This window comes from Bombina bombina, chromosome 7, assembly GCF_027579735.1.
Source record: "Bombina bombina isolate aBomBom1 chromosome 7, aBomBom1.pri, whole genome shotgun sequence".
Lineage (NCBI taxonomy): Eukaryota > Metazoa > Chordata > Amphibia > Anura > Bombinatoridae > Bombina > Bombina bombina.
In genome coordinates, this window is record NC_069505.1 from 223,501,226 (window position 1) to 223,526,387 (window position 25,162).

General features: G+C 38.6%; 1 protein-coding gene across 1 annotated transcript in view; it reads left to right on the top strand.

Moving 5' to 3' along the window:
* The window catches only part of INSC (INSC spindle orientation adaptor protein), a 378,936-nt gene extending 353,880 nt beyond the window's left edge, over window positions 1-25,056 (top strand). Inside the window, exons 8-11 of the mRNA XM_053720626.1 lie at window positions 838-904; window positions 11,873-12,028; window positions 19,087-19,163; window positions 24,736-25,056. Of these exons, the coding sequence (XP_053576601.1) occupies window positions 838-904; window positions 11,873-12,028; window positions 19,087-19,163; window positions 24,736-24,864 (429 nt within the window). The 3' untranslated portion in view covers window positions 24,865-25,056. The remainder of the gene's footprint in view (window positions 1-837; window positions 905-11,872; window positions 12,029-19,086; window positions 19,164-24,735) is intronic.
* Window positions 25,057-25,162: the final 106 nt, after the last annotated feature.

Genomic DNA, 25,162 nt, shown 5'->3' on the forward strand with positions numbered 1-25,162 from the left:
ATCTAGTTAAACAATACAGCTTTTTTTTATAGCAGAATAACCTCAATTATGATTCGATGCCCAATTTAAGTTGTGTTTTACTTAAGAGTATGTTAATGTGTTTCCATGATTAGCAGTGCTTTTGTTTAGAGGCAAAATCTAAGCGCATTTCCTTCTAATATGATGGAATTGTTTAGTAGCAACTTTCATTTATCACGATTGTTCAAGTAATGTCATGTAGGGCTTTTAATGAATGGTAATTTAATGTCATGCTAAGTTAATTCTACAACAGGAGAATGTTTGTTTTGAAACAAAGGTTACAGCCAAAAGCAAAATCTTTCACATTTATTTTGTACATTCCTGCGGAGGACCAAGTTAATATGCACACACAAATACATTAATGATTGACTTATACGAGTAGTTTGCTGACAAATAATAATTTATGGCTGTTACTGTCCTGCTGATTTTGTGGGCTTAAATCAAGTCCCCAACTCTTCAGAAACAAACCTGTTTCTCGTTCTCAGTATATATTTATTTCTAAACTTCCCTGCTGTGTCTTAACTTCAAGTTCAACTTCAGAAACAATATCTAATTAAATCTTTCGTTGGTTCAAAAAAATTAAAATTTTTTCCCTTAGACATTTGTATATTGATTTTATTGAGATATTTTGATTTGCAATTAGAATTGTTTTATCAGTCTATAAGATGTTTGAAATCTGTTTATTTTACACAGAAGATCTTTTATTCAAAACATAATTTTGCCAATGATTACCATTGAGTATTTATCAAAGACAATATTTAAAATGTATTAATAATATTAATAATAATAATAATACTTTTTTTTATTTCTTCCATACAGATAGTTACGATTTTAGCCAACATGTCTATTCTGGATCAGTGTGCTTCCGAAATTATACAAGAAAATGGTAATTATTTTCAAAGGTTTGTCACAACTTGCAAGATGTTTATTTTATAATATTTATCACCAATGCTCATGGTCTATTTTTCATTAGTACTATAATGGAATATATTTGTTTAACATATATATAAGTCTTTGAATTTGTTTTTCCTGTTTTCTTTAAAGGGACAGTCTAGTCCAAATTAAACTTTCATGATTAAGATAGGACATGCAATTTTAACAACTTTCCAATTTACCTTTAGCATCAAACTTGCTTTGTTCTCTTGGTATTCTTTGTGGAAAGCTAAGCCTAGGTAGGCTCATATGCTAATTTCTAAGCTGTTGAACCGCCTCTTATCTCAGCGTATTTTGATAGTTTTTGACAGTTAGATACTGCTAGTTCACATGTGTCATATAGATTTGATTGTGCTCCCTCCCATGGAGTTATTTATAAGTCAGCACTGATTGGCTAAAATACAAGTCTGTCAAAAGAACTGAGATAAGGGGGCAGTCTGCAGATGCTTAGAAACAAGGTAATTACAGAGGTAACACGTGTATTAATATAGTAGTGTTGGTTATGCAAAACTGGGGAATAGGTAATAAAAGGATTATCTATCTTTTAAAAAAATAAAAATTCTAGAGTAGACTGTCCTTTTAGCAGAACATTTAAAAAAAAAAAATGAGATTAATGCCATTATCATCATTAGACTCCTGCACTGTTCACCAGGCTTAAACTGACTCCTATATTTACTAAGGCCTAGATTTAGAGTTTGGCGGTAGCCGTGAAAACCAGCGTTAGAGGCTCCTAACGCTGGTTTTAGGCTACCGCCGGTATTTGGAGTCACTCAAAATAGGGTCTAACGCTCACTTTTCAGCCGCGACTTTTCCATACCGCAGATACCCTTACGTCAATTGCGTATCCTATCTTTTCAATGGGATCTTCCTAACGCTGGTATTTAGAGTCGTTTTTGAAGTGAGCGTTAGAGCTCTAACGACAAAACTCCAGCCGCAGAAAAAAAGCAGGAGTTAAGAGCTTTCTGGGCTAACGCCGGTTCATAAAGCTCTTAAATACTGTACCCTAAAGTACACTAACACCCATAAACTACCTATGTACCCCTAAACTGAGGTTCCCCCACATCGCCGCAACTCGATTACATTTTTTTAACCCCTAATCTGCCGACCGCCACCTACGTTATACTTATGTACCCCTAATCTGCTGCCCCTAACCCCGCCGACCCCTGTATTATATTTATTAACCCCTATCCTGCCCCCCACAACGTCGCCGCCAGCTACTTACAATAATTAACCCCTAATCTGCCGACCGCAAAGCGCCGCCACCTACGTTATCCTTATGTACCCCTAATCTGCTGCCCCTAACACCGCCGACCCCTATATTATATTTATTAACCCCTAATCTGCCCCCCTCAACGTCGCCGACACCTGCCTACACTTATTAACCCCTAATCTGCCGAGCGGACCTGAGCGCTACTATAATAAATGTATTAACCCCTAATCCGCCTCACTAACCCTATCATAAATAGTATTAACCCCTAATCTGCCCTCCCTAACATCGCCGACACCTAACTTCAATTATTAACCCCTAATCTGACGACCGGAGCTCACCGCTACTATAATAAATGGATTAACACCTAAAGCTAAGTCTAACCCTAACACTAACACCCCCCTAACTTAAATATAATTTAAATCTAACAAAATTAATTAACTCTTATTAAATAAATTATTCCTATTTAAAGCTAAATACGTACCTGTTAAATAAATCCTAATATAGCTACAATATAAATTATAATTATATTATAGCTATTTTAGGATTAATATTTATTTTACAGGCAACTTTGTAATTATTTTAACCAGGTACAATAGCTATTAAATAGTTAAGAACTATTTAATAGTTACCTAGTTAAAATAATAACAAAATTACCTGTAAAATAAATCCTAACCTAAGTTATAATTAAACCTAACACTACCCTATCAATAAATTAATTAAATAAAATACCTACAATTACCTACAATAAAACCTAACACTACACTATCAATAAATAAATTAAATACAATTCCTACAAATAACTACAATTACATAAACTAACTAAAGTACAAAAAATAAAAAAGAACTAAGTTACAAAAAATAAAAAAATATTTACAAACATAAGAAAAATATTACAACAATTTTAAACTAATTACACCTACTCTAAGCCCCCTAATAAAATAACAAAGACCCCCAAAATAAAAAAATGCCCTACCCTATTGTAAATTAATAGAGTTAAAAGCTCTTTTACCTTACCAGCCCTGGACAGGGCCCTTTGCGGGGCATGCCCCAAGAAAATCAGCTCTTTTGCCTGTAAAAAAAAAACATACAATACCCCCCCCAACATTACAACCCACCACCCACATACCCCTAATCTAACCCAAACCCCCCTTAAATAAACCTAACACTAAGCCCCTGAAGATCTTCCTACCTTGTCTTCACCTCAACAGGTATCACCGATCCGTCCTGGCATCCGGTGCTGAAGAGGTCCAGAAGAGGCTCCAAAGTCTTCCTCCTATCCGGCAAGAAGAGGACATCCGGACCGGCAAACATCTTCATCCAAGCGGCATCTTCGATCTTCTTCCATCCGGTGCGGAGCGGGTCCATGTTGAAGCAGCCGACGCGGATCCATCCTCTTCTTTCTGCGTCTCCCGACGAATGACGGTTCCTTTAAGGGACGTCATCCAAGATGGCGTCCCTCGAATTCCGATTGGCTGATAGGATTCTATCAGCCAATCGGAATTAAGGTAGGAATATTCTGATTGGCTGATGGAATCAGAAAAATCAAAATCAAGTTCAATCCGATTGGCTGATCCAATCAGCCACTCAGATTGAGCTCGCATTCTATTGGCTGTTCCGATCAGCCAATAGAATGCGAGCTCAATCTGATTGGCTGATTGGATCAGCCAATCGGATTGAACTTGATTCTGATTGGCTGATTCCATCAGCCAATCAGAATATTCCTACCTTAATTCCGATTGGCTGATAGAATCCTATCAGCCAATCGGAATTCGAGGGACGCCATCTTGGATGACGTCCCTTAAAGGAACTGTCATTCGTCGGGAGACGCAGAAAGAAGAGGATGGATCCGCGTCGGCTGCTTCAACATGGACCCGCTCCGCACCAGATGGAAGAAGATCGAAGATGCCGCTTGGATGAAGATGTTTGCCGGTCCAGATGTCCTCTTCTTGCCGGATAGGAGGAAGACTTTGGAGCCTCTTCTGGACCTCTTCAGCACCGGATGCCAGGACGGATTGGTGAACCTGGATGGTGAAGACAAGGTAGGAAGATCTTCAGGGGCTTAGTGTTAGGTTTATTTAAGGGGGGTTTGGGTTAGATTAGGGGTATGTGGGTGGTGGGTTGTAATGTTGGGGGGGTATTGTATGGTTTTTTTTTACAGGCAAAAGAGCTGATTTTCTTGGGGCATGCCCCGCAAAGGGCCCTGTTCAGGGCTGGTAAGGTAAAAGAGCTTTTAACTTTATTAATTTAGAATAGGGTAGGGCATTTTTTTATTTTGGGGGTCTTTGTTATTTTATTAGGGGGCTTAGAGTAGGTGTAATTAGTTTAAAATTGTTGTAATATTTTTCTTATGTTTGTAAATATTTTTTTATTTTTTGTAACTTAGTTCTTTTTTATTTTTTGTACTTTAGTTAGTTTATGTAATTGTAGTTATTTGTAGGAATTGTATTTAATTTATTTATTGATAGTGTAGTGTTAGGTTTTATTGTAGGTAATTGTAGGTATTTTATTTAATTAATTTATTGATAGGGTAGTGTTACAAAGACCCCCAAAATAAAAAAATGCCCTACCCTATTGTAAATTAATAGAGTTAAAAGCTCTTTTACCTTACCAGCCCTGAACAGGGCCCTTTGCGGGGCATGCCCCAAGAAAATCAGCTCTTTTGCCTGTAAAAAAAAACATACAATACCCCCCCCCAACATTACAACCCACCACCCAGATACCCCTAATCTAACCCAAACCCCCCTTAAATAAACCTAACACTAAGCCCCTGAAGATCTTCCTACCTTGTCTTCACCATCCAGGTTCACCGATCCGTCCTGGCATCCGGTGCTGAAGAGGTCCAGAAGAGGCTCCAAAGTCTTCCTCCTATCCGGCAAGAAGAGGACATCCGGACCGGCAAACATCTTCATCCAAGCGGCATCTTCGATCTTCTTCCATCCGGTGCGGAGCGGGTCCATGTTGAAGCAGCCAACGCGGATCCATCCTATTCTTTCTGCGTCTCCCGACGAATGACGGTTCCTTTAAGGGACGTCATCCAAGATGGCGTCCCTCGAATTCCGATTGGCTGATAGGATTCTATCAGCCAATCGGAATTAAGGTAGGAATATTCTGATTGGCTGATGGAATCAGCCAATCAGAATCAAGTTCAATCCGATTGGCTGATCCAATCAGCCAATCAGATTGAGCTCGCATTCTATTGGCTGTTCCGATCAGCCAATAGAATGCGAGCTCAATCTGATTGGCTGATTGGATCAGCCAATCGGATTGAACTTGATTCTGATTGGCTGATTCCATCAGCCAATCAGAATATTCCTACCTTAATTCCGATTGGCTGATAGAATCCTATCAGCCAATCGGAATTCGAGGGACGCCATCTTGGATGACGTCCCTTAAAGGAACTGTCATTCGTCGGGAGACGCAGAAAGAAGAGGATGGATCCGCGTCGGCTGCTTCAACATGGACCCGCTCCGCACCAGATGGAAGAAGATCGAAGATGCCGCTTGGATGAAGATGTTTGCCGGTCCGGATGTCCTCTTCTTGCCGGATAGGAGGAAGACTTTGGAGCCTCTTCTGGACCTCTTCAGCACCGGATGCCAGGACGGATCGGTGAACCTGGATGGTGAAGACAAGGTAGGAAGATCTTCAGGGGCTTAGTGTTAGGTTTATTTAAGGGGGGTTTGGGTTAGATTAGGGGTATGTGGGTGGTGGGTTGTAATGTTGGGGGGGGGTATTGTATGTTTTTTTTTACAGGCAAAAGAGCTGATTTTCTTGGGGCATGCCCCGCAAAGGGCCCTGTTCAGGGCTGGTAAGGTAAAAGAGCTTTTAACTTTATTAATTTAGAATAGGGTAGGGCATTTTTTTATTTTGGGGGTCTTTGTTATTTTATTAGGGGGCTTAGAGTAGGTGTAATTAGTTTAAAATTGTTGTAATATTTTTCTAATGTTTGTAAATATTTTTTTATTTTTTGTAACTTAGTTCTTTTTTATTTTTTGTACTTTAGTTAGTTTATGTAATTGTAGTTATTTGTAGGAATTGTATTTAATTTATTTATTGATAGTGTAGTGTTAGGTTTTATTGTAGGTAATTGTAGGTATTTTATTTAATTAATTTATTGATAGGGTAGTGTTAGGTTTAATTATAACTTAGGTTAGGATTTATTTTACAGGTAATTTTGTAATTATTTTAACTAGGTAACTATTAAATAGTTCTTAACTATTTAATAGCTATTGTACCTGGTTAAAATAATTACAAAGTTGCCTGTAAAATAAATATTAATCCTAAAATAGCTATAATATAATTATAATTTATATTGTAGCTATATTAGGATTTATTTAACAGGTAAGTATTTAGCTTTAAATAGGAATAATTTATTTAATAAGAGTTAATTAATTTCGTTAGATGTAAATTATATTTAAGTTAGGGGGGTGTTAGTGTTAGGGTTAGACTTAGCTTTAGGGGTTAATCCATTTATTATAGTAGCGGTGAGCTCTGGTTGTCAGATTAGGGGTTAATAATTGAAGTTAGGTGTCGGCGATGTTAGGGAGGGCAGATTAGGGGTTAATACTATTTATGATAGGGTTAGTGAGGCGGATTAGGGGTTAATACATTTATTATAGTAGCACTCAGGTCCGCTCGGCAGATTAGGGGTTAATAAGTGTAGGCAGGTGTCGGCGACGTTGAGGGGGGCAGATTAGGGGTTAATAAATATAATATAGGGGTCGGCGGTGTTAGGGGCAGCAGATTAGGGGTACATAAGGATAACGTAGGTGGCGGCGCTTTGCGGTCGGCAGATTAGGGGTTAATTATTGTAAGTAGCTGGCGGCGGCGTTGTGGGGGGCAGGTTAGGGGTTAATAAATATAATACAGGGGTCGGCGGTGTTAGGGGCAGCAGATTAGGGGTACATAGGGATAATGTAAGTAGCGGCGGTTTACGGAGCGGCAGATTAGGTTAATAATATAATGCAGGGGTCAGCGATAGCGGGGGCGGCAGATTAGGGGTTAATAAGTGTAAGGGTAGGGGTGTTTAGACTCGGGGTACATGTTAGGGTGTTAGGTGCAGACGTAGGAAGTGTTTCCCCATAAGAAACAATGGGGCTGCGTTAGGAGCTGAACGCGGCTTTTTTGCAGGTGTTTTGCAGGTGTTTTTTTTCAGCTCAAACAGCTCCATTGTTTCCTATGGGAGAATCGTGCACGAGCACGTTTTTGAGGCTGGCCGCGTCCGTAAGCAACTCTGGTATCGAGAGTTGCATTTGCGGTAAAAATGCTCTACGCTCCTTTTTTGGAGCCTAACGCAGCATTTTTTTGGACTCTCGATACCAGAGTTAATTTTATGGTGCGGCCAGAAAAAAGCCCGCGTAGCGTTAACAACCCATCTACCGCCAAACTCCAAATCTAGGCCTAAGATAGAAATGGGCATTCCTTTTTTATATTGTTTCTCTTAGTTCTATGTTCTACTATACAGCTTGTTCACTAAACTCACTTCTCTCCCTATCCTTAGAGAATATGGTTTCACAGGGTAACATAATTATCCTGTCTTTCATATGACTTTTTAAGCTAAAAAAATGTACATAATAGAAAGATATTCAAGAAAAAATAGATTTATATAGCACGGAAACAATTTAATAGATAAACAAAGAAAGATTTTGAGTAAAATGTCTCTTAAACAGGTATTAAGAAAGTTGGTTTAAAAAAAAAAAAAAAAAAACATTTATAAATTGCTGAATAAATGCATTTAATTTTCAATTAATTTAAAGGGATACTGAACCCAAATTTTTCCTTTCATTACTCAGATAGAGCATGCAATTTTAAGCAACTTTCTTTTTTACTTCTATTATCACTTTTTCTTCATTCTCTTGCTATCTTTATTTGAAAAAGAAGGCATCTAAGCTAAGGAGCCAGCCAATGTTTGGTTCAGTACCATGGACAGCACTTTTTCATTGGTGCTGTCCAATCAGCAAGGACAACCCAGGTTGTTCACCAAAAATGGGCCGACATCTAAACTTACATTCTTGCTTTTCAAATAAACATACCTTGAGAATGAAGAAAACTTGATAATAGGAGAAAATTAGAAAGTTGCTTAAAATTGCTGCTCTATCTGAATCACGAAAGAAAAAATTTGGGTTCAGTGTCCCTTTAATAAACTATATATGTTTCCATATTCAGTGAATTAATATGAATGTAATAAACAAAAAGGTCCCTTAATGAAAAACAAACTAACTGAATGCATGCAACACAAGAAATGTAGTTGATTTGTTGGTGCAGTTAAAACCGGTTCTCTAAAGGTGAGAGAGACTTTTCTATTGGCAGAAAAACTCAAATTTACACAATTTAATAGCAATTTATCCATGTCATTGGCCATTAATAAAATAAGGTGTCATTTTATAAGCTTATAAAGCTTCATTTTTGTTCCTGGCAACCCCAGATCCTAATTTAAAAAAAAATGTGCTGCTGCTAGCTTATAGCAGTAGCACTAACTACTATTTTAAATGTATTTAAATTAAATCTTCTGTCTAGCTGCTCCTCTTCGGTCTGGTTACATTTTCCCATAGGAAACTTGAAAAATGGATTTTATTTAGTGAACCAGTTTCAAGCAACCCCCTTAACAAACATCGGACAAAATGAAAGACATTGTTTATGTTTTTTTGTGGGGTTTTTTTTGTGATAATTGACTCACCTGAAATACATGTCTAATAAGTACTAGGAATGTGCAGATTAGCTAACAAATGCACCATGAAATGTAAAGAAAACCTAATACTGACGAAATTCATCAGTATTCATTTATTTCCTTTAAATTACCTGAGGGGTTAAAAATATTTAAAGGGGCATTCCAGTCAAAATTTAAATGCACATAGATGAATTACTTCTCTGAATAGAAAACATATTTACAATATACATGTATTGGCAAAAATGCTTCTAGAAAAATAGTTATCACTGGTTTAGTGTTAAGATTTTTCTTTGCATGTGCATGTGAAGCATAGCTAGATATTCTCTGTGCACCAGCTTTTTAAATACTGCAGCTGCTTTTTGCACCAGTGGGGCTTCTATCATGTCAGTATTTAACAAATTGCTTCATTACCAGATGGTACAAGTACCCGAGCAAGTGCTGTGTTTAAAACACTGGTGCACGGTGCATACTTACATTTTTAAAACAGCTATAGTTTTTATTAGAAGCATTGTTGCTAATACATGTTCACATTCAGAAGAGCTAAAAAACCTCACTAATAACCTCACTACATGCCATTTTAATAGGAACGCGAACAAAGCACCTATTTACAAGGGTTCCATTCCATGTGGGCATTGCAAGAAAAGAATCCCTAACAGATAGATTTAATAAGAAATGGAAAATTTAAACACACATAAACTGCCAAAGTCCTGATGTATACTACTGCTTATCTTGTTCGTGTGATAGCCTCTATATAGGTATGACTACTAGAAAACTAGGAACTAGGATGACAGAACAGATCTAGAAAAAGGCAAACAGATAACTAGTGTGACAAGGCATTTCTTAAAATATCATGAAGGTAAACCTACAACCTTCAAGTGCTGGAGCTTGGAAAAAGTAAAATCTGGAATCAGAGGAGGTAGTTGTGAACGAATTTTACTTAAGAAAGAAACCAATTGGATTTTCAAACTAAATACAGTAATGCCACATGGAATGAATGAGACGAATAATTACTGGGTCACCCTATAAGATCACTTCTTTTAAGAAGAATATCTAATTGTATTATCACAGTCAAATTTTTTGCCTTTTATGGGTATATGTAACTTGTTTCTATATGTCACTATTTGAGATGCATGGAGTCCTGAAAGTGATGGTAAAATATCAATCCTGAATAATTTTAACAAATATAAACTTGTGTGGATGACAAGGAAGATAATTTGTACCATCTCTGACTATTTGTAAATTTAAAAATGACATCCAATCTGTCTGTTTACACTGTAGGCATTTTGGTAAAAGTGTATTAAATACGTAATTATTGCTAAACATATATTATAGTATTATAGGGGTCTGTTAATACACATTTGTCCAAGCATCACTAGAATAATGACGACCTTTGCCTAGGGTGATTGTACACTAAGCACTAGCTAAGATTCTAGCCTTTTACTTACCCTCAAAGGAAAGCTGCAGTCAGCTCATAAGTGGTATCGCACTATATACATTGCTGACAGTTACATTATCATAGTACCTATTCATCTGTGCTGCCCAATACCACAATGAGTTATCACTGTACCCAATCCATAAATTACCAGTTCTTTTCTATATCAAATATTGATCGTGTGTATGGGGCTTAATCTGACTGAGCATCTAGTGTTGTCAGTAGATACCTCAGGGTTAACAGTAATGGCTTACACTTGAGAAACAGCCCAGTCGAGAATGACTAACAAATACTGTTATACAAAGATCCATGCTTCTTATACAAAGAACCATGCCTCTTGACTAACGCCTAGTTCACGTAACAGTCTTATTATTGGGATAGTGTTGAAGGCACTCTGCCCTATGAATCAGTATATAAGGGACCGTTGTAGTTAGGGCAATCAGCATTGTTTACATCGATTGTGACAGGTTAGGTTGGTACCTTCCCTCATTACGCGCATTATGAAGCCGATACCCAATCAAGGGAGAGTGTGATAACACGCCTAGTTCTGAATGGGATGCTTGTGATTGGCTAAGTGGAGGGTGTGAGTAGAATCCAGCCAGTGGGTTGGTGTGTGATTAACCATACATATGGTATATAAAGGGGTGGCACCCAGGCTTCAGTTTGTCCAAAATTTCACATTGATAAAGGCCACATACCATGCCGAAACGCATTTGTGCTTAAAGGTACAGTATACACTCATTTTCATATAACTGCATGTAATAGACACTACTATAAAGAATAAGATGCACAGATACTGATATAAAAATCCAGTATAAAACTGTTTAAAAACTTACTTAGAAGCTGTCAGTTTGGCTCTGTTGAAAATGCAGTTGGAAAGCCCACTGCAAGTGGCAAATAAGACACTCCCCCCCCTCCCCCTTCTTTTGCATATGAAAAGACCCTTTACACAAACAGGAGCAAGCTGGAGAAGGTAGCTGACAGTATTCACATAAAACTTTGGGGCTTGGTTAGGAGTCTGAAAATCAGAGCAATGTTACTTAAAAATAAGCAAAATTATACATTTATTTAAAAAAAAAAACTTTATGCGCTATATAAATGGATCATCTACAAAACATTTATGCAAAGAAAAAAATGAGTGTATAATGTCCCTTTAAGTGCTATTCTTTGCACTATTTTATTTTACTTTCACATGTTTATACCCCTGGCACCTGATGCCGACGGCAGCTGATATCGGCCAGGAAACAGGGGGGGAGGGGGTATTTCAACATGGTTTTATAATTTATATTTGGCTCTGTTTGGTATAATTTGCAGAGAAGTCTTTCTCTCTGTGAAGAAGGGTCAGGATAAGTGAGGACCTCCAGCTCACTAAAGGTAAGTATTTAATGCTACAGGTGAACTTGTTCACCTGTAGCAAAGCAACTTTTACATTAATTTAACGAAAACTAATGTAAATGTTTCCCAAATATTCAGTATTTGGCCAAACTAAATGTCTTACTTGTGAACACCTCTAATAATTACTATGGAAAATGTTACTAAATTTGTTAAAATCTTGGTTTATATTTTGTAATTAATAAGCTTGTTTTCATGTTTAATGTTTGTTTATATCACAAAGGCATTCAGATTCTTATTGGAATGCTGTTTGAGAAGTCTTCCTCTGGAAATTTAGCCGAAATCTCAGCTTGTGAACGAGTTCTACAGAAATCTGCCGTTACACTTGCACGACTGGGTCGGGATCCTGAAGTCTCACTTATAGCAATAAAAAATAATTGTAAGTTCACAATTCAAAGGTAATTTGTGCTGCATTATTAATGGACTTAACACTATAGCACAGCTGCATTTGCATTTTTAATGGTGTTTAAATGCTGTTTAGCATTGCCTGCAGTATTACTTATTACTGTTTATACAAATAGTACTTAATGTTTTCCTTATAAATTCAATTAAATTATAGAGAAAGTGGATAAAAGGGTTTATGTGTATGCAAAAATCAGTGATAATGGCCTATATAACTAGTAATAGTATACATTTTTGTGGAATTACACACTGCTTAGGTTCTTTATTAATGTAGTTTTAACTGTAAAAGGAAAAATAAAGTAAAGAATGAGCTTTGATTTTTCAGATATAGGGGCCGAATTAGCATGCTCCTAATGGAGCTTGATGCCCCTGTTTCGCGTGAGCCTTCAGGCTCGCCGGAAACAGCAGTTATGAAGCAGCGGTCTAAAGACTGCTGCTCCATAACAGGTCCACCTGTTCTGAGGCTGCAGACATCAATCCGCCTGATTCTATATGATCGGGCTGATTAACACCAGAAGTGCTTGTGCAATGATAAATGCAGACAGCGTATGCTGTCGGCATTCAGCGATGTCTGTCGGACATGATACGTGTGTGTGTGTATATATTAATATTCAGCTCCAGAACAGAAATGCATGACTGGAAACTATCCAAACACATCTAGTGAGCAAATGACAAGAGGTATATGTGTGTAGCCACCAATCAGACACAGTTGTGCATTTCTGTTCCTGAGCCTGCTTTTCAACAAATGATAACAGGAAAACAAAGTAAATGATAAGGCTCAGTAGCTTTTTCTATGGTGATGTAAAACCTGGGAGCAGCCTCTTTTAGCCCAATTGTGTTTATAACAGAGTAAGTTTCCCTAAGGGTGATGGGGGACACATGGCTCAATGTGCTTAGAGAAATATGCCTGCACCTCACTGACGAGTCCCAAAGAAGGATGAAACAATTTTCTGGGGTTGCCATATTCCTTGTTCAGAGAAGGATTGCCTAGTATTTCAGCTAGACTGAACTTGTTAGGGGCGATCAGATTGATATCATTCAGGAAAGTTCTCTCTGAAAATTTCAGTTTGGATAAAAGAGGCTGCTTCCAGGTGGTTAATTGCTATAGAACAAGCTACTGAGCTGTTTGTTCCTGAGAGAGTGTTTCTTTTTCTGTAAGCAGGAAAGCTTTGTAAGCTTGCATCTAAAGTTAAAGGGACATGAAACCAATATTTTTCTTACATGATTCAGATAGAGCATACACATTTTAAACAACATTGTAATTTTCTTCTATTATTTAATTTTCTTCTTGGTATCTTTTGTTGAAAAACAGGAACTTAATCTCAAGAGCGTGCACTGGTTTGGAGCACTATATGGCAGCAGTTTTACAAGAATGCTATTCATTTGCAAGAGCACTCAATGGCAGCACTATTTCCTGCCATGTAGTGCTCCAGACAGCTACCTAGGTATCTTTTTAATAAAGAATATGATGGGAACAAAACAAATTTGATAATAGAAGTAAATTGGAACCTTTTTTAAAAAAATTGTATGCTGTATCTGAATCACAAATTCAATTTTTGGGTTTCATATCCCTTTAATGTGGTATCTTAAAAAACATTTTTGATGTGCATTTCAATTTGATGTCCCTTTAAATATTTTAATAGGTCAGGTAATTACTAAAATTAACTTGTTTTATTTTAAAGTTATTTCCTAATACAGTAACAGCATTTTATTTATCTCTTTTGAATCCCACCATGGGGGCGAATGATCAATCTCCGAATGGAGCTTGATGCCCCTAGTTATGATTGACAGCCCTGCTAGCGCGCAAATCTGCAGGGGGCGGCATTGCACAAGCAGTTCACCAGAACTGCTTGTGCAATGATAAATGCCAACAGCATATGCCGAAGATGCTGTCGGCATTTATCAATGTGCGGCGGACATGATATGCTACATAGTATCATGTCCGTCTGCACTTTAATAAATCGGTCCCAAAAACTTTACAAGAGTTTAAAGGAATAGTTAAAATTAAACTTTTATGGTTCAGATAGAGCATGTGATTTAAAGCAACTTTCTTATTTATTCCTATTATCAATTTTTTTTCGTTCTCTTGGTATCTTTATTTGAATGTAAACTTAGCTGGCTCATTTTTGGTTCAGAACCTGAGTAGTGCTTGCTGATTGGTGGCTACATTTAGACACCAATCAGAAAGTGCTACCCAGGTGCTGAACTAAAAATGGGCCAGCTCTTATGCTTACACTCTTACTTTAACTAATAAAGATACCAAGAGAACGAAGAAAAATTTATAATAGGAGTATGCTAAAAAGTTGTTTAAAATTGCCTGATCTATCTGAATCATGAAAGTTTCATTTTGACTATTCCTTTAACCCTCATATATATATATATATATATGTGACACCATTTACTTAGCACTATCCTCCTGGTGCTTTCATTTATTATATCCCATTACATTCCCTATAAATTATATATTAAAAGGACATTAAACACCTCTTGTTCTTCTGTAAACACTGTGCTTGTCCTATGCCCCCTAAAGAGGTCAAATAGTTAAAATTCTGTAACCTGCAAATGCTGGATATCAAATACTCTTATTATCATTTATTTGTATAGTGCCAAAAAAATTCAGTAGTACTGGGTACAGAGATAGGGGTATACAATGACAATGATTTGAGTTAAGATTCAAAAACGTACCAGACTGAACAAATCTAGTACAGGGGGAAGTGGGCCCTGCTCCAGAGAGCTTACAGTCTACTAGCTGAGGGTGCAGAGACATAAGGTTAGGGGTAGCTTGTCACGTGGGTTGTAGTTGCAGCAGTAAGTCAAGGTAGTTCATGAACATACCTCTGAATAGGTATGTGTTCAAGGAGTGTTTGAAGCTTTACAATGTTGGAGAAAGTCTTATGGAGCGGGGTAGAGATTTAGGCAGGAGTGGGACATGGAGAGACATAGGCCAGTGGTTGATCAAAGAGTACGGTCCGGGGAGTATTTAGAGATGAGAGGAAATATAGTTGGGAGTGAGGCTGTTGAGTGTTTTGTAAGTTAGGGTTAATACTTTAAATTGTATTCTGAAGTGTATGGGGAGCAGCGGATGTAGATCAGTGACTTAGGTATATGAATCTAGCTGAGGCATTTATCATAGATTGGATAGAGGAGAGGTGGTGTTTGGGAAGGCCATTTAGAAGTAGATTGCGATAGTCAATGTCTGACAAAATGAGGGAATGAATTAGAATTTGGCAGTTTTCTAAGTAAGGATAGGATGAATTCTGGAAATGTTGCGTAGGTGTGCACAGCAGGATTTGGTAAGCGCTTGTATATGTGGTGTGAATTAGAGTTCAGAGTCAAGTGTGACCCCAAGACAGCGGGCCTGGGGTGAGGTGTTGAGAATAGCATCTCCAACTGTCAGAGAAATGCCAGGTGTCAGATGTTTCGAAAAAGGAGGGAATAAGAAGCAGTTCGGTTTTGGACAGATTGAGTTGTAAAAGCTGATTTAGGCAATTTGCAGCACAAGGAAAACGTAGGTTAAAGAATTTGCTTTTTGGCCTCTCTAGGGAGGGGGAGACAAAGCACAATTTTTACACAAATGTAGGAAGTGTTTAATGTCCCTTTAAAGAAACATGAAAACACAAAATTTTCTTTCGTTTTTCAATTTACTTATGTTACCACATTTGCATTATTCTCTTGGTATCCTTTGCTAAAGGAGTAGCTCCCAGTAGTGCATTGCTACTCCTAAACTTACCTAGGTATGCATTTCAACAAAGGATACAAAGAGAGCAATGCAGATTAGATAATAGATGTACATTTTAAAGTTATTTAAAATGGTAGCTCTCTGAGCCATGACTGAAAAATGTTGGGTTTCATGTTGCTTTAAAGGGACACTCAATCAAAATTAAACTTTCATTATTCAGATAGAGCATGCAATTTTAAACAACTTTCCAATTTACTTCCATTAACTAAATGTGCACAGTCTATTTATATTTAAAGTTTTTGAGTCACCAGCTCTCAATGAGCATGTGCAAGAATAAGTGAGTATGCATTTGTGAATGGCTGATAGCACATGGTACGTGTATGCATTTGTGAATGGCTGATGGCTGTCACATGGTACGTGTATGCATTTGTGAATGGCTGAAGGCTGTCACATGGTACAGGGGGAGTGGAAATAGACACAACTTTTAAAATTGTCAGAAAAAAAATCTACTACTCATTTGAAGTTCAGACTAACTGCTATTGCATTGTCTTGTTATCTTGCATTTGTTGATTATGCAAATCTACAGTGTTGACTGGTCCTTTAATAGTTATCAAAATAATGCAACATATTGAAAATTGAGATAAATCCATAAAGCAAAGTGTACTTAAACCCGAACTTCCATGGCCATATTTTCTAATGACATTTAATAACCCAATATTCAAAATGAGTAATAAGCTTTGCCATAACTGAAGATATTACATACAAAACCAACAAATAATCTAATCCTAAAGGTTGATATCATGTATAGTTTATACACAATACTATCCAATTAAATAATTCAGAACTAAAAATGAACACCTTTATAACACAAAAAACTTAAAGGGACAGTCTTCACCATAATTGTTATTGTTTTAAAAGATAGGTAATCCCTTTATTACCCATTCCCCAGTTTTGCAGAACCAACACAGTTGTGTGATTATCTTGTATCTCTGCAAACTTCCACCTTATTTCAGTTCTTTTGACAGACTTGCATTTTAGCCAATCAATGCTTCCTACTAGGTAACTTCACGTGCGTGAGCGCAATGTTATCTATATGACACACATGAACTAACGCCCTCTAGTGGTGAAAAACTGTCAAAATGCATTCAGATTAGAGGCAGCCTTCAAGGTCTAAGAAATTAGCGTAGGAGCCTACCTAGGTTTAGCTTTCAACTAAGAATACCAAGAGAACAAAGCAAAATTTGAGATATAAGTAAATTGTAAAGTTGTTTAAAATTACATGCCCTATTTGAATCATGAAAGTTTAATTTGGACTTGACTGTCCCTTTAAAAGCATGTAAAAATATTCATTGTTTATTTTTCCAATAATTTCCCTCTAAAAAATCTACTTTGTCCACTGCTCCCCTAACAGGCTGGTTTGCATCCTGCAGATTAAATTAATCTGCCCCCCACAAAAGACTGGAGGGGTATCAAACTCATCTCTCTATATATGCATAGAGCCACAATTAACCATGGCTTTCTAAAAGGTCTGCATAGAAAATAAATGTTTTAAAATGATTTAAACTGCAATTTTGTTAGCAAAATTTGTATTGTTTTACTTCCATGTGCCAAACTATTTAAAATGTCTTTTACATATAAAGTATCTTTCCTCCTCTCCTGTGGCCAGTTAAGGTCAGATAAGACTGTGCACTAGTGAAGTAATCACTGTGTAGAATTTAGTAGACTTAGCCATCTGTTGTATGCATTTCAAACTCTTTAGAAAAAAAAAAAAAGAAGAAAATTTTCATATTTAATTAAATGGACATGAAGCCAAATATTTTATGTTATGAAACAGAACATACAATTTTAGTTGTTTCCAGTTGAATTCTATTTTCAAATTTGCTTTTTTTTCCTCTTGGTATTCTTTGTTGAAGAATACCTTTTTGAGTATCCTTTAACAAAGAAGGACAGATAGGTCAGCATGCTAAGGCACTGTGGCTGAGCTCTGTAGCACCCCAAGGATTGCAGGTTCGATCCCCAGCGAGGTCCACTCAGCCTTTCATCCTTCCCGAGGTTGATAAAATGAGCAGCGCCTTCAGACCCTTACGGTTGATTAGCCCCGCTTTACAAGTACCAAATACAATACATCTCTGGAACACTAGATGGCAGCAGATTTTGCACAAAGTATCACATTATTAAAAATATTATTTGAAAACTAATCTCATATAGTGTTCCAGACACTTGCACGCTCATGAGCCTGTCTACCTGTTTTTCAGCAAAAGATACACAGAAATCAAAGTAAATGTGATAATATAAATAAATTGGAAACTTCCTTAAAATTGGGTGCTGTATATTAATCAAGAAAGAACATTTTTAGGTTTCATATCCCTTTAAATTGCAGGAAAAAGTTCTGACAATACAGTTCAAAGTATTTTAAACTATTTATAATTCAACATTTTACAGGGAATTCAGAGTTTTTATTTGCTTAGATTAGTGCAGAAAAATCAATTCTATCTAACTGGTCACAGCAAGAAGGTAAGATAAAGAAACCCAAACAGGTGTATCTCTTTGCTGATATGCGACTACAATTCTAAAGCCTTGTCTTCAGATATCTCAGAAATATAAAAGTAGAAGGTAGGGAGTATATAGGCCACCTGAGATAATATACTATTAGAAAACCACATTAAATGGAAAATCTAATGACAAAAATATAAACAAATTCCTTTTCCTTTACTGAGTGTTTAACCCCTGCAAACGGATCAGATACATCATGAAATATTCCCTCTAGTGCCACCCAAACCTGTATACAGCTAGTGAGAAAATGAGAACAGGAGCAGAATGGGTGGAGTCCTTGTAGTTCTGACTATGGGGCAGAATTATCAAGCTCAGAATGGAGCTTGATGCCCCTGTTTCCGCGCGAGCCTTTAGGTTTGTCCGAAACAGCAGTTATGAAGCGGCGGTCTAAAGACTGCTACTCCATAACTTGTCTGCTGCCTCTGAGGCTGCGGTCTGCAATCCATCCGATCCTATACGATCGGGCTGATTGACACCCCCTGCTAGCGAATCTGCAGGAGGCGGCATTGCACAAGCAGTTCTGGTGTATCATGTCGGACAGACATTGATAAATCGGCCCCTATGTGTTAAACCTTTTTGTAGAAGCTAAACATATCGAAAAATATTATGTTAAAAATAAAATGCTCTGAGAAAACATCATTTTTTTTTACAATATGTGTCCTTTTAAGATACAGGTTATTAAATGTGGTTTCAGATTGACATTATCAAGTCAAGTGAAGATATATAACAATGTACAGCTAGACTGGTCAAAACGTAAATCTAAATATACATGTAAAAATGATATACATTGTTTCCCTCTGTAGGTATCCCCCGTCTTATAGAACTGTGTCGCTCACCAGACGAGAGGTATAGCAGTGATGCGGTTCTTGTGGCGAGTCTGGTATGTCTGCATACAGTTGTTAATCATGATAAGATATGTAATTGTTCTGATATAGAAAGGATTTGCAGTCTTCTATAAACGTGAAACCCACATTTTTTCTTTCATATAACAAAAAGAACATACAATTTTTAGGAAGTTTTCAATTTACTTCAATGATCACATTTACTTAGTTTTCATGGTATTCTTTTTTGAGTAGGACATGTGCACGGGTGAAAAATTCAGTTCTGAAATTTTCAATTCAGGTTGTCAGAATTTAGGTTGTCGGCACGTTTTCAGCCGAACAGAACAGAGACGAAATTCATTACAGAACATAAACGCCTATGGGAAGTCCGTAAAACATTCCTTTTACTCTCAAAATTACACTATAAGGAAATCCCAACAAGCCAAACATTCATTGCTAACTGAGACACGAGAATATTAACCCTTAAGGGTTTTCTTAGGTATAATAGCACTGATCGCACGTGCAGCTTTTAAATCTAAGTTGAACTTACTGCAATTAGATAGAATTAGTTTTCTGCTCACAAAGGGTTAAGGTTTAATTCTAATTTTTTTGCACCCCCCAAAAAAGCACGGGTCCAGTACAGTCACAGGCTAAGGCTGGCCACACAGAGGAAGTTAACAAAGTGCAGCTTTTAAATCAAAGTTGAACTGACTGCAATAACATTTTTTTAGCACAATAAAGGGTGAACTTAATATTTTTATTTTTCCCTCTGCAGCTGGCCTATAATTTAAATAACTACACATAGGGGCATATTTAACAAGCTCTGTATGGAGCTTGATGCCCCGTGTTTCCGGCGAGCCTTCAGACCGCTGCTCCATAACCTGTCCGCCTGCTCTGAGGCCGCAGACAGAAATAAACAGCAATCAACCCGATCAAATACGATCGGGTTGATTGACACCCCTGCTAGCGAATCTGCAGGGGGCGGCATTGCATCAGCAGTTCACAAGAATTGCTGTTGCAATGATAAATGCAGAGAGCTTATGCTGTCGGCATTTATCGATGTGCAGCGGACATGATCCACAATATCGGATCATGTCCGCTCGCTCAATCATAGATATGCCTCATAGTCACACAGCAAAGCCGTACTGCTATTATTAATTAACTTAAGCTACAACTTTTTAACAATAAAATAAAGAAAAAAACTTATATCATTCCCTGGTCTCCAGAGTGAAAATTATTTGCAGTAAACTGTGCAGTTAGTCACACAGCTATGCCCTACGGCTCTATATTTAAGCTGCAACTCTTTAAAGAGACATTATAGTCAAAAAATTAAAATACAATAATTTGATAGAGAAAAATGTATAGACAAAATTTTCCATTTACACTTATTCAAAAAATTGCTGCTGAATTAGTTAAAAATGAGCATAAAGTTTCCTGATTTTAGCAGCCCTGATAAGAGCTTTGAATACGGCCGTAACACAGTCCCCAGACAGCCTGCTCTTTACAGACCCTAGATAGCTATAAAAGCAGTCTCTAGCACTGGCTGTTAACTAAGACAAAGATAAGAATTTGCCAGGTCCCTTCTCCCCTCCCCAGCCTAGCAATGCTGCTGCGTCACGGCTCCTATCCTATATAATAAAAGGCCAAATGTGTTTGTCCGAAGCCGTCATGCGCAGTAGAGACAGCACGAGGACAAACACACCTGGCCTTTGAGCCCCTAACTGAAGAAGATCTGCACCGCGGCAGAAGTGGGCGTGGCCGGGCTGAAGGGACGTGGCCGGGCGTGAATGGCCGTAAAGGGGTGTGGTCGGCTGTGAATGGGACGTGGCCGGGTGTGAATGGGCGTGACAGGGCGCGGTCATGCAATAGAGAGAGGGGAGAGAGATAGAGAGGGGGGAGAGAGACAGCAAAAGAGAGGGGGGAGAGAGACAGCAAAAGAGAGGGGGGAGAGAGAGACAGCAAAAGAGAGGGGGGAGAGAGAGACATCAAAAGAGAGAAGGGGAGAGAGACAGCAAAAGAGAGAAGGGGAGAGAGACAGCAAAAGAGAGAAGGGGAGAGAGACAGCAAAAGAGAGGGGGGGAGAGACAGCAAAAGAGAGGGGGGAGAGAGACAGCAAAAGAGAGGGGGGAGAGAGACAGCAAAAGAGAGGGGGAGAGAGACAGCAAAAGAGAGAGGTGGAGAGAGACAGCAAAAGAGAGGGGAGAGAGAGACAGCAAAAGAGAGAAGGGGAGAGAGACAGCAACAGAGAGGGGGGAGAGAGACAGCAAAAGAGAGGGGGAGAGAGACAGCAAAAGAGAGGGGGATAGAGACAGCAAAAGAGAGAGGGGGATAGAGACAGCAAAAGAGAGGGGGGATAGAGACAGCAAAAGAGAGGGGGGATAGAGAGCGCAAAAGAGAGGGGGAGAGAGCGCAAAAGAGAGGGAGGAGAGAGAGCGCAAAAGAGAGGGGAGAGAGAGAGTGCAAAAGAGGGTGGAGAGAGAGTGCAAAAGAGAGGGGGGAAGAGCGCAAAAGAGAGGGGGGAGAGAGCGCAAAAGAGAGGGGGGGAGAGAGACAGCAAAAGAGAGGGGGGAGAGAGACAGCAAAAGAGAGGGGGAGAGACAGCAAAAGAGAGGGGGGAGAGACAGCAAAAGAGAGGGGGGATAGAGACAGCAAAAGAGAGGGGGGAGAGACAGCAAAAGAGAGGGGGAGAGAGACAGCAAAAGAGAGGGGGAGAGAGACAGCAAAAGAGAGGGGGGATAGAGACAGCAAAAGAGAGGGGGGATAGAGACAGCAAAAGAGAGGGGGAGAGAGACAGCAAAAGAGAGGGGGGAGAGAGACAGCAAAAGAGAGGGGGGAGAGAGACAGCAAAAGAGAGGGGGGAGAGAGACAGCAAAAGAGAGGGGGGATAGAGACAGCAAAAGAGAGGGGGGATAGAGACAGCAAAAGAGAGGGGGGAGAGACAGCAAAAGAGAGGGGGAGAGAGACAGCAAAAGAGAGGGGGAGAGAGACAGCAAAAGAGAGGGGGGAAAGAGACAGCAAAAGAGAGGGGGGAATAGAGACAGCAAAAGAGAGGGGGAGAGAGACAGCAAAAGAGAGGGGGGAGAGAGACAGCAAAAGAGAGGGGGGATAGAGACAGCAAAAGAGAGGGGGAGAGAGACAGCAAAAGAGAGGGGGAGAGAGCGCAAAAGAGAGGGGGGAGAGAGAGAGCGCAAAAGAGAGGGGGAGAGAGCGCAAACGAGAGGGGGAGAGAGAGCGCAAAAGAAAGGGTGGGAGAGAGAGCGCAAAAGAGAGGGGAGAGAGAGAGGGTGGAGAGAGCGCAAAAGAGATGGGGAGAGAGAGAGAGCGCAAAAGAGAGTGGAAGAGAGAGAGCACAAAAGAGAGAGGGAGAGAGAGAGAGTGCAAAAGAGAGGGGGGAGAGAGAGAGCGCAAAAGAGAGGGGGGAGAGAGAAAGCTCAAAAGAGAGGGGGAGAGAGAGAGCAAAAGAGAGAGGGAGGGAGAGAGCGCAAGAGGTGGGACCGCTGTGCTGCAAAAAATGGCCAGTGTGAACGGGCTTTAGGACTAGTAAGTAATAAACTAGAAGCTGCAGTTTTTGGGAGAAGGGATTTTACTGTTTCAGGGATGTTTCTGGGAAGGAAACGGGGCTGGGAGACCAAGTGAAAAGGAAGATTGCAGCAGAATCAGGGGCTTGTGCAAGGGCTTCTCAGCAGCTTGTCTGTCCCCTCAGTTGTATGCACTGCAAGTAGCAGCAGGTTTACCTCCCTCTGATTCATTACTTATTAGAGCGGTGAAGCAGCAGCATTGCTAGGCTGGGGAGGAGAGAAGGGAACCAGCAAATTCATATCTTTGCCTTAGTAAACAGCCAGTGCTATAGACTGATTTTATAGCTATCTAGGGACAGTGTGTAAAGAGCAGGCTGTGTGGGGAGTGTGTATTAAAGTCGCATTCAAAGCTCTTATCAGAGCTGCTAAAAGCAGGAAACTTTATGCTCATTTTTAACTACTTTAGGAGCCTTATTTTTAAAGTCTCAATGGCAAGATTTGTCTATACATATTTCTCTATTAAATAAACTTTTTATAGTTTTTGACTATAATGTCCCTTTAACATTAATCTAAAGATAATAATAGTTTTCCCTGGTCCTCAGAGTGAAAACATATTTGAAGTATGTGTGTACAGTACACTGCACTTCAAGAAAAACACAGATTCTGGACAATTTTACAGCAAAAGCAAAGCACAGATAGGCAGGCACCACTGCACTGCTCAAACCTGAACTAGAAATGACTATAAGATGGCTGATATTCACTAGACTAACACCTCTCTATGCTCCGTTAACAGTGGATGGGACACGCCTTTTTGAAGTTGATGCCTGATTTGTGGGACCTCAATCATTTAGTGACGCTCTGTCAGCATTGGACAGGGAAAGTTGTACACATGAATGGTCAGACTCCCTCTACATCACTGCATACAAAGGAGCTTATTTGTCAAATGATTACAGTTCCTTCCCCATTTAATGTGTTCTCTGCCCTATTTTTTTGGCGCCAAAATGTCATAATGAGACTGAACAAATGACACTAATAAACATGTAAAATTTGTGTTACCGACCAATTCCCTTTATTCCCCTCAGTATGCTGTCGATGGCTCGAATGGGTCAATATTCAGCTAAATACGTATTTGGCCGAAAACCGAAGTAGATGCATACCCTATAAGGCACAGATGAGACATAACTACTTTCCAAACAGCGCTGTTCATGGTCTATGTCCGGCCTTATAGTTATGACAAGAAATAAAGCAAAAATAAGGGGCAAGTAAGAGCAAAATTATAGGAACCAGACATCATGAGAAAAAATTCCTCTTCACTCTACTATTCACTTCTGGAATAAAATCATTATAAGCTGTAGGAGGATAATGATCATCAGAACCTATCTATTGCAGATCTTGCCCCCTCTCAATTTCCCAATTTGATTACTTATCTTCCTTCCTGTTGTTTTTCACGCCCTTTAGCAGTTCTACATTAGCCTTTTGTTAGTTTATAGAAATTGGTTTAAAAAATAAAAAGTGCATGTAGGGAGGTAAGGTAGCAGAGAACTGCGTTAGTAAGCACCTTTTAGGGTAAGAAATAAATACATTTCAATGTGTTTTGAATCTGTTATAAGAGGGAACAATTATTAATAAAATTATGGAATAATTCACTGTTATTAAAAGGATAGAAAGGTTAGTATTAAAATGTCATGGGTGCATTTCAATTTTGAAAAGAAACATTTTTGCACTATTCCATTGCTTCCAGTAAATGTAGATTTTTTTTAGCAGCATATGCACATATGCTGTGAGTGCCCCGTGCACCATCATTCAAACACCGAACCTGCTCAAAGAGTCAGTTGTGGCTTGTATGACAAAAATTAAGTTTTGACTGATGCAATACACACCAGCGCTACCTCTCTGTTGTTTGAGTGCTGGTGCACCAGTCACTAAAAATGTATGCATAAGTCACTTAAAAACATAAAAAATTAATAACTTTTACTAAAAGCATTTTTGCTGATGGAAGTATATTGAAAACTGCTTCGATTTAAACTTAAAATGCATCCAGTCCATTTTGACCTTTCTGTTTCTTTAAGCCAAATGTATACACGTTTTTATTGTTCTGCTTTTGTCATTCTAGGCTGCTCTGCGAAGACTGGCTCTGATATACCCAGATAAAGTTGATGAGTCAGATTTTCAACAGCTGGTGAAACCACGACTTGTGGATTCATTTTTACTTTGTTCAAACATGGAAGAGAGTTTTGTATAGCAAATCTGTAAATAATCTAAAATATTATTGCAAAAAAAAAAAAACTTACATGAATACTATCAAGTGAATGTTTTTTTTTTTTCATCAAAAGTGAATCTTAGTACGGGCCCAAAACCAGAAGCATTGGCTCTTGTTTACTGGACATTTTTCTATAATGAAGTGCGGTGAATCATTGTATATGGATTTGCTATATAATAGGGTCAACCTTCAAGGATGCGTCATCTGATTGACTTTCATAAACATGATTGATTTGTAAGAATGATGACTTGAGTTGTAATTGGTTTCTGACAAATTCTTA